This window comes from Anguilla anguilla, chromosome 13 (assembly GCF_013347855.1).
Source record: "Anguilla anguilla isolate fAngAng1 chromosome 13, fAngAng1.pri, whole genome shotgun sequence".
NCBI lineage: Eukaryota > Metazoa > Chordata > Actinopteri > Anguilliformes > Anguillidae > Anguilla > Anguilla anguilla.
In genome coordinates this window covers 26,794,774-26,803,134 of record NC_049213.1, presented here as the reverse complement: position 1 = coordinate 26,803,134, position 8,361 = coordinate 26,794,774, and the positions used below count along the sequence as shown (strand labels likewise).

Below are 8,361 nucleotides of genomic sequence, written 5' to 3'. Positions count from 1 at the left end.
TGGGACATAGACGTCACTTTTCGCGCACGCATGCGCATTTCTGTTCCTCCAGCTAGCCTGTCATAGAACGAGGTTTCCTAACTAAACTTTATGAGGAAATTGTCGCCATTTTGGATCATCAAAGTACGCTTATATAAATGGCGTGAGTTAGAATTAGAGCCTTGATGGTGATCAACCCGTACACAGTTGCGTCGATTCTCACTGTTGTCTGACTATTAATTTTACCTTGACCAATCAGCGCCGTCTTATTTTGGAGGCGGGGCACTTATTAACTAATGACCTTTGAGCTTGAAGCTGTATTTTCTGTGCAACCAATAAAGTTTTATTTGAAGATAGAGGAACAGAATTTGACCGAATGGGGGCTGTCACCGATGGTAAATTGGTTTGATTAGTTTCTGCGTTTAACCTAATTGTTAAATTAGCACCGAACCTTAATGACAAATTGTTAGCCTGCTTGCTACTTTCCGTGAATAATCGTTTTCAAAGTTTCCATAACACTGTTTCCTGTAGCCTAGCTAACTAGCTATAATTTCAGGCCTTACTTGGCTAACAAGACATAGCGCTAACAAGGATACCAGGATGAGTACGTAAACATCCATACTACCAAACGGCCGTTAAAAAAACTATAGGCCTAACCAGGATTTGATGGCTAATTCTATAACTTCAGTCATTGAAAGTGCACTTATTAGAACTTTTCGAGGCTACTAGTGTTTGTTCGTTTTATAGCTAGCTAACCAGGTGATTTCGTCCTCAGCAGACCACACATGTCGTGTTTTATATATGTTATTTTCTCTAGATGAAGTTATTCGGAAGCGCCTGCTGATTGATGGCGACGGCGCCGGTGACGACCGACGCATCAATGTGCTTCTGAAAAGCTTCACAAAATGGTGTTATTCTGGATCAGCAGAGGACGGGTAAATTACTGTAGAAACATCTATTTTACGATTCGCAGAATCCAATTTAGGAAGCCACAAACTGACCGTGGCTTATTGGGGAACGTCACGAGCTATCTTAGCGTGCAGACAACGTGATAACTAACACTGTTACCTCAAAGCATCAGCAGCATCCTGATCCACTGATTTTTGCAGCATCTCTGAAAGATCCTCATTAGTTACTAAATATACTTTATTCAGACGCAAACGTTTTTCACGTTGCACACAAACTGGTTATGAATATTTTCATAGATTTTTCAGGATAATAAATCTCTTAATTTTAGTTCTTTAACTAGCACATGTTAAAACACGCTGTATACTGAGTATCTCTTTGGGCTTTCATTCAACTGGATGTTTTAACATATCTATGCAGTACCAGTGTGTTGAACACAAATTTCCCTTTATATACAATAACGTAATTCTTAAATCCTGAACCCCTAAGAGTCTTCACGTTTGCATGGAAACTGAAAGCTCCCGCCAGTATAGGTGTTGATATACAGCGTGTTTAAACCTATCCCTGAATTCATGGATGTATTGTTTTAGAAATGTTCTGAATTGACCCTTTTTCCTCAATCCCACCAGGTTCACACAGTACCAGAGAATGTTGGGCACCCTGGCGCAGTGTGAATTCTCAATGGGAAAGACTTTGCTGGTGTATGACATGAACCTAAGAGAAATGGAAAACTATGAAAAAATATACAATGATATTGGTGAGGAATTTGTAATCTGAAATATACTAAATAGAAAGTGCACACAACATAGTGGAGAAAAGCAGGTGTTGGATGCAACTTGCTAGATAAAATAAGAGAAGAATCTGCACTCAGAAAAATGTTTCCTATTAACAAATTTATTGCCAAATGTGATGTTTCAAGCTACCAGAACAAAAAACACATTTGTAATCTGTACATTGACATTGACAAAGTGGCAAATATGAAAAGCACTAAAAAGCACTAAATTTCCACTATTGTTATGACAAAAGTGTTAATCACAGAAAGTCTTCATTTTGGTTTTAACTGTGCTGTGTTGTAATACTTCATTTGCATTTCAGAGCAAAGTATCATGTCTGCACATGACAAAATATCTGAATGCAAAAAAGAAATAATGAGAGCCAAGAGAATACGGAAGAATCGACAAGGTGAGATAAGAATCTGTAAAACTTAACCTGTTAAAGATGAATCACTGAATGAGTGTCTGATATTTAGATTTGGAAATTATTTGTTTGACAACGTATAATGAAGTAATACAATGTATTTCTGTGTTGTACGTAAGTTTTCTGAAGCCTGAATGTTAATTTTTCTTAATAGAATATGATGCTCTTGCAAAGGTAATCCAACAACATCCAGACAGACATGAAACACTGAAGTAAGTATTCTTGTTCTAGGTTTTCTTTGCATTCAAAAAATTAGGAAGATGATTTGGAAAAATGCAGCATAATTGTCTTGCTATAACTGTAGGATTAGCAGTGTTTGCACCAGGGAGGCCTATTATGTAATATTTTTAAGGTAGACTGAACAAGAGTCCATAAAATTATTGACCAGAGACAATCCCCAGAGAAATATTTGTGCAAGGAATTAAGTGCATTTTTTATAAATATCTTCATTGTGAATACTTTCCATGCAAACCAAATGGGAAGTAATGTATTGATTTTAAATATCAGCAGCTCTGTGATTTACATGGGGCGACATAGCTCAGGAGGTAAGACTGATTGTCTGGCAGTCGGAGGGTTGCCGGTTCAAACCCCGCCCTGGGCGTGTCGAAGTGTCCTTGAGCAAGACACCTAACCCCTGACCCCTAACTGCTCTGGCGAATGAGAGGCATCAATTGTAAAGCGCTTTGGATAAAAGCGCTATATAAATGCAGTCCATTTACCATTTACCATTACATGGGGTGGAATTCTAATGTACATTCTAATGCTTGCATGAGATTGTGAACAGTTCACTCTGATGTTATTGTACAGGTCTTTCTCTAATAGTGACGTTTGTATTATAATCCCAGGCAACTGGAGGCTCTTGACAAAGAACTGCAGCAACTCTCTCACATAAAGGAGAATGTGGAGGACAAAGTAAGGGAGTATCTTGTGTTTTCTGGCTTTTTTCCCCCCATTTTGTCTCCTGGATTTTTGGGATTTGTGAATGACTGCAAATCCTGTTCCTTCACAGCTTGAACTGAGGAAAAAGCAGTTTCACGTGCTACTGAGTACCATTCAGGAGCTTCAGCAGACGCTGGAGAGTAAGTACGGCTCCTACGTCCCACTGCACCAGCTGTTTGAGCTGTACGTCAGTTTACACCGCCACGCTGAATCTCATTGGGTTAAACAGCCTGTGTATTCTGTTAGTTTTATGTATTATGTGAGTTTTAAATGTTAAAATGAATGCCATCAGATGAAAACACGCACACACACACACACATACGTATATATCATTTTACACCAATGTTATTATTCGTGGTCTTTTCTTTTGCCATAAAAATGTCTTCCTTTTTTGTTAGATGACGAGAAGTCTGAAAATGAGGAGTCCCAGGGAAGTCCAATGGATAACTGAGCGGGAACTCTTCTACAATCTCTGTTCCTTCTGTACAACCATATGCTAGAATAATTTCAGTTGGTGTTAATTTTTTTTCTTGTGTTCTTAAAACATTTTTATACTGAAAATATGAACTTGTTTTTTTATTAGCTTAAAATACATTTGTGCACAAATAAAATGTTAAAATGGTTTCGCTTATTTTCCTTTGATTTTCACCTTGCTTATGCCTTTGAATTATCTTAATTATAATCTCATCAGGAATATGTCCTGTAGTCATTTTAGATGCACATGACAAAGAAATATGCAAGGCAGCAGAGATGTGTTTGCGTTTTTCTAACGATGTCATTGACCGTTTGGTCACAACTGTTGTTGGGAGGGTGCAGGTGTAACTTAAAAGGATGGAAGAAAAGTTGTCACAGTGCACAAAAGAAAGAGTGGACAAATACTGCTAGATCTGATACATGTAATGGTGCAGCCTTTTCTGCAGTTTTCTGTTAAATATGTCTCCTGCATTGTCTGACACTGGGAAAAAAAGAATATTGCTCTGAATTTCAATGGAGACTGAATAACTGAAAGAGTGGTCCTGACTTTTGCACAGTACTGCATGCTCTATCATGCAGTATAATGCCTCTAGCAACAGCATGTGCAGAGGACGCAGGCGTTCCTCCACCTGTGTCTTCGCGATCCCTTGCTAGTTACCCTCTGGAATTGTTTGCTGGCATCCAGAATCCGTTCTCCCATGCGCTCGCAGTGTTCCAGCTCCGCCTGTCTTTTGGCCAGTAGCTGCATGGAGCTGTCTGCCATGGTCTCCACCAGACCATCTATCTGAGGGGAGAAAGGATGTTTTTCTTAAGGTCTGCAGTCTGTATTTCAAGCTTAATTGTATTATGTGTCTGTGCTACATGCACTATATTGTAATTGTAAAGTTAAGTGTTGTCCCTGGCAACTTTAATGCTGGACAGATTTATAGAATTTGATGAGAGTATTTTTATTTAGCTTTGATCAGTGGATAGTTGTACACCAGGTAATGACATACCAATATAGCCTCTGCCCACCCAAAATATTTGCATAAATGCATGATGAGACCATCTAATTCTACTACATGGCCCAATGAGCTCATTCATTCAGAGAAAATCATTTTACAACAGGCTGTGCATTGTTTCAGAGATTTTTAAAAATGTAAATATGGCTTCTAGAGCAAAGTGGAGATCAGAGGGCACAATTCTCACTTGGCTCTGTAGTTTCACTATGGTCAGAACTGACTGTTTTCTCCTGTGTTCCACTGGTTTTTTTCTCTTCCGGAAACTGAAAGTCTTGCATTTCTTTCTATGGGAAACCTAGACAAAACAGGTGCAGACATTATGTTTTTGAGAATGGGTCTGGTAAAATAACAAGCATATAGCTGAAACCCATTGATTATGATCTTTAATTTTTGAATGTTACCTTCTTATGCCGTGTGGGTGTGGCCGCGACCGATACCCTTCGGGAACTGCGCCTTTGAGCCCTCGGGACAACGTTGGGTTTGGGGGTCGTCTGCATTTTTGCCTCCTCCATGTCCACTTGGATGATAGCTGTGCGCTCAACACAAAAATGCTGATTATGTGCACACCCTTATGCTTGAAATTCACATCAGATGTTGTGAAGGGCTTATTATTAGATTTTTGAATCTTAAGCACAATAAATAGTATTTATATATACCAACCAATAGATGGCGCTGTCTACTCTTACGCTAACCCATAAACTATGCCTGAATACTGATTTTTCCCTTGGATATAATCCTTAAGGTAATATTTACAAACCATTTCCATGAAGACTGCAGTATTTAGACTTGCTTTATAAACCAATGGACATATTAGCATTAATTTTTTGCCTGTGCTTTACACAAGCAGTCATTTTAGTTTAATCGTCTGCACAACTACTGATATTTCAGAAAGAAGCATGACAGAGATTCCACCATTGAACATATAAGTCCATATTTCCTGCTGGGAACCTTGTTCCCTAAAAACCCACCGTTAAAGCCTGGTGGGTCAAATGTGTCTTCTTTTGTCTTGTCCAATGTCCCCTTTTGGATGAGTCTCCTTTTGCAAGACCCTCCCAAACGGCTCGACCCTCGGTCCAGCTTTGGCCACAAAAGCTTTCTGCCAGCAGAAGTTGTGTTCTGGGACCATGTTCCACCTGCAGCGCTTTTACGAGTGTCAGACACACCCCACTGTGGGTGCCGGTCGCTGGGGTGCAGCGTGGAGAGCAGTCTCCCCAGCCATTTCCTCAGCCGCCTCATTGTGCCTGGCCAGCAAACAGTTAGAGTGCCTCTGCTCCCTCTGTGGGGAAGCCACAGCCACACCGGCTTCGGTTCGGCTGTAACAAGACTGCTGTGGTGCTTCAGTTCGGCACAGAGCTCCGCTCATCACATTGGCTGGGGGGTTTAGAGTGGTCCCCTTATCCCTTCTGTCACTGCGTCCTTCGTAATCCACAGATTGCATCTGTTGTCGTAGTTACTTCAGTCCTGCATCAGCGTCGCCTTACGCTTCCATCCAGTACTGTTCTGGAAAAAAAGGTCAATCTAAATAGGATGAATCCAGTTATTCCAGGGGGAAATGCCAGTCACGAATGTTACTAAACAGAATTCATTATTTGTTGTGCCCTTGGACAGAACAGTTGTACGAAAAGTCAGCCCAAATTTGCTTTGCACGTTTAATACATACAACCATGAGTATTGCAACCTGCATGAAGATTATTGTTTACACACATCCTGAGTCATGGAATTAGAATTAACTTTTTTATTTTTTATTTGTGTTTGTGTTACATCACACTTACAGAAGGATTCTATACTTACCTTACTTCTACAACACAGCCATAATAGATACAGTATTTCAATATCTGATCTATAGCTAGTTGAATCTATCGTATGATGTACAGCACGTGTGTTAACTGACATAGTTTCTGTTGAGTGTGGAAATATTTGGCGCGTGTATTACCTTTCCATCTTTGTCCCTTCAGGTTGGGCTATGCCGCTTGGATTGTGTCTCCCAGCTCGATGTTTCCCACTCAGTACCCAGGGAGAGGACTGGATCCTTCTGCATTGTGAAATGGACACACTCTTCTATACACACTCTGTCCCTGCTCTGTAAATACCCTTTCCTCAGAAAGCTACTCATAGCCTATCATGTTTGCTTTGGAGCTCTGTCCAACTGGCAAACTTCTGCTTTAATTTGATTGCTGGCTTGAACTGCCTCTTCAAGTGACTGCTCTAAAATTGCACATAGATGGTTATGAGAACTCTTCTTGTGACAAATACCTAATGCTGCCAGCAATCACTGGTGAATCAAATACTAATCTGAATTTTCACAGAGAGGAAAACACTGAGTGTAACCATGCGGCTCTTTATTGAAAAATAAATCTCAAAAACACATTTTCAGCGTACAAAAATGCCAAGTTACTCACGCACATAAAGCACTGTCTATAAGTCATTAATGAAAACTTGCAAAATCTAGTTACAAATAATAGTATTGGCTATCACAAATTAAACAAGCTCTATTCCAAAGCAAAGCTAACCAATGTTTCCTAAATTATTTCATATAACTTATAACTGACCCTGTGTTTTTCTTCTTACCATCTGAACAGAATGTTGTCATTAAAATTGTGTCACATGAAAGTATCAAATGGCAATCATTTATAGTGGAAATAATCTGCAATTCATCTCATCACGAATAAAATGCAATATTATTACTATTATTATTATTATTATTATTATTGTTGTTGTTGTTGTTGTTTTGAAAATTGTGCTGTTTTCCACAAAGATTATACAGCTGTGAAAACAATAGTTTTCAATAGCAAACAAGCCAGCTTCCACAAAAAAACAAAGATGGCAAACATTAAGTTTTTGAAAACATGTTCTATTGACTGAAATAGCAACACATGTGCACTTTCTTATTTGTCCATTTTGCCTGTGTATCCAAGTATCCTGCAATTGGCTACTTTCATTAGACTACTTTAAGGCAGGTGTGGCTAAATGGGGAGAATTATCGACTGTGGGACTGCAACATTTGTAATGATGAAATCGTCAGGATAAAAAAGGAGAAAAATTTGAAATAACCCAAGAATTTATTGTGTGGACGTGTGAAGTTGTATCTCAATTATGTGCAAATTTAAATGAGGTCAAAAGGTACATAAGTCTGTGGTCATTGTGGTTACCTCAGTAGGAAACCCTAGAAAGTGTCAAACGTGGTGCTGAATAGATATGGGGCAACTTGGTGGATGGCTTACCTGCCATCCCAGACACTTACACTTTGATACTGAAAGTGTATCGGTTATAATAATATAGTGTTCATCTTAACGTGTTGATCTCCTGCTGGCAGCTGCAATATATACTTAGGTTGATTGAAGATCATAAATGGCTGTATGTGGCACCTTCTAATGTGTCCCCAGCAGATGGCAGTAGTGTTATTCATGTCTTCATGATTGACAGGCAGCCTAGAGCTAGGCATCAGTAATATGAGACAATGAGTAGGTCTGATTTAGTTATTTATATGCCGTTGATATACTCTAGCTCCATTCACAGCTTAACTGCCAATAACTGCCAAACATTTACATTACTAATACCTTTTATTACTGTTACTTTTATCAAGTCCTCTCCAGCCGTCCTTGTAAAGGGACTAAAGTGTGATTTTCAAGTCTAAAATTTGATATCCCTGCGCATCTATACTTGCAATGTCTTTGAAAATATAACACTGATCTCCGTACTGTATCTGCTTGATATTGTGGTCAAGATACATTTTTAGTTTTGTCACATTTGCTTACAACTGTATCAGAGCAGGCATGTGGTAGTCTACACCCTCCCCAGACCGAAAGAGGATAGCGCATCGACCAGAACTGTGATACACACAGGGAATTGGTATAATGACTAAATT

The 8,361-nt window shown here is 39.2% G+C and overlaps 2 protein-coding genes across 5 annotated transcripts; one reads left to right on the top strand and one right to left on the bottom strand.

The window, feature by feature from the left end:
* The first annotated feature begins 119 nt into the window (after nucleotides 1–119).
* Nucleotides 120–3,643, top strand: thoc7 (THO complex 7). Of its 2 annotated transcripts, none has more exons than XM_035387123.1 (8): nucleotides 120–374; nucleotides 797–914; nucleotides 1,515–1,642; nucleotides 1,981–2,067; nucleotides 2,237–2,294; nucleotides 2,928–2,994; nucleotides 3,092–3,161; nucleotides 3,420–3,643. In XM_035387123.1, the coding sequence occupies exons 1-8, from the start codon at nucleotides 356–358 to the stop codon at nucleotides 3,470–3,472; spliced, it is 600 nt and encodes a 199-aa protein (XP_035243014.1). In that variant the 5' UTR covers nucleotides 120–355; the 3' UTR covers nucleotides 3,473–3,643. The 2 variants fall into 2 exon arrangements, with proteins under 2 accessions (XP_035243014.1, XP_035243015.1); XM_035387124.1 differs by lacking the exon at nucleotides 120–374 and adding an exon at nucleotides 461–583.
* LOC118210723 (putative uncharacterized protein C3orf49) lies at nucleotides 3,425–6,566 on the bottom strand. Of its 3 annotated transcripts, none has more exons than XM_035387120.1 (5): nucleotides 6,430–6,566; nucleotides 5,465–5,996; nucleotides 4,898–5,025; nucleotides 4,684–4,791; nucleotides 3,425–4,279 (listed from the first exon to the last, which is right to left on the bottom strand). In XM_035387120.1, the coding sequence occupies exons 2-5, from the start codon at nucleotides 5,730–5,732 to the stop codon at nucleotides 4,085–4,087; spliced, it is 699 nt and encodes a 232-aa protein (XP_035243011.1). In that variant the 5' UTR covers nucleotides 5,733–5,996; nucleotides 6,430–6,566; the 3' UTR covers nucleotides 3,425–4,084. The 3 variants fall into 3 exon arrangements, with proteins under 3 accessions (XP_035243011.1, XP_035243013.1, XP_035243012.1); XM_035387122.1 differs by having other exon boundaries at nucleotides 3,425–4,275; XM_035387121.1 differs by having other exon boundaries at nucleotides 5,465–5,991.
* Between the last annotated feature and the right edge of the window lie 1,795 nt (nucleotides 6,567–8,361).

What these genes read in the sequence shown, in the direction of transcription:
- thoc7 (XM_035387123.1), top strand. An exon ending in AAAAATATACAATGATATTG is followed by an intron (nt 1,643 to 1,980) that starts GTGAGGAATTTG and finishes TTTGCATTTCAG; the next exon opens with AGCAAAGTATCATGTCTGCA. An exon ending in AATACGGAAGAATCGACAAG is followed by an intron (nt 2,068 to 2,236) that starts GTGAGATAAGAA and finishes TTTTCTTAATAG; the next exon opens with AATATGATGCTCTTGCAAAG.
- LOC118210723 (XM_035387120.1), bottom strand. Translation starts at nt 5,732, where the DNA reads ATGAGGCGGCTGAGGAAATGGCTGGGGAGACTGCTCTCCACGCTGCAC. An exon ending in CACCCACACGGCATAAGAAG is followed by an intron (nt 4,792 to 4,897) that starts GTAACATTCAAA and finishes TGTTTTGTCTAG; the next exon opens with GTTTCCCATAGAAAGAAATG. An exon ending in TAGTGAAACTACAGAGCCAA is followed by an intron (nt 4,280 to 4,683) that starts GTGAGAATTGTG and finishes TTCTCCCCTCAG; the next exon opens with ATAGATGGTCTGGTGGAGAC.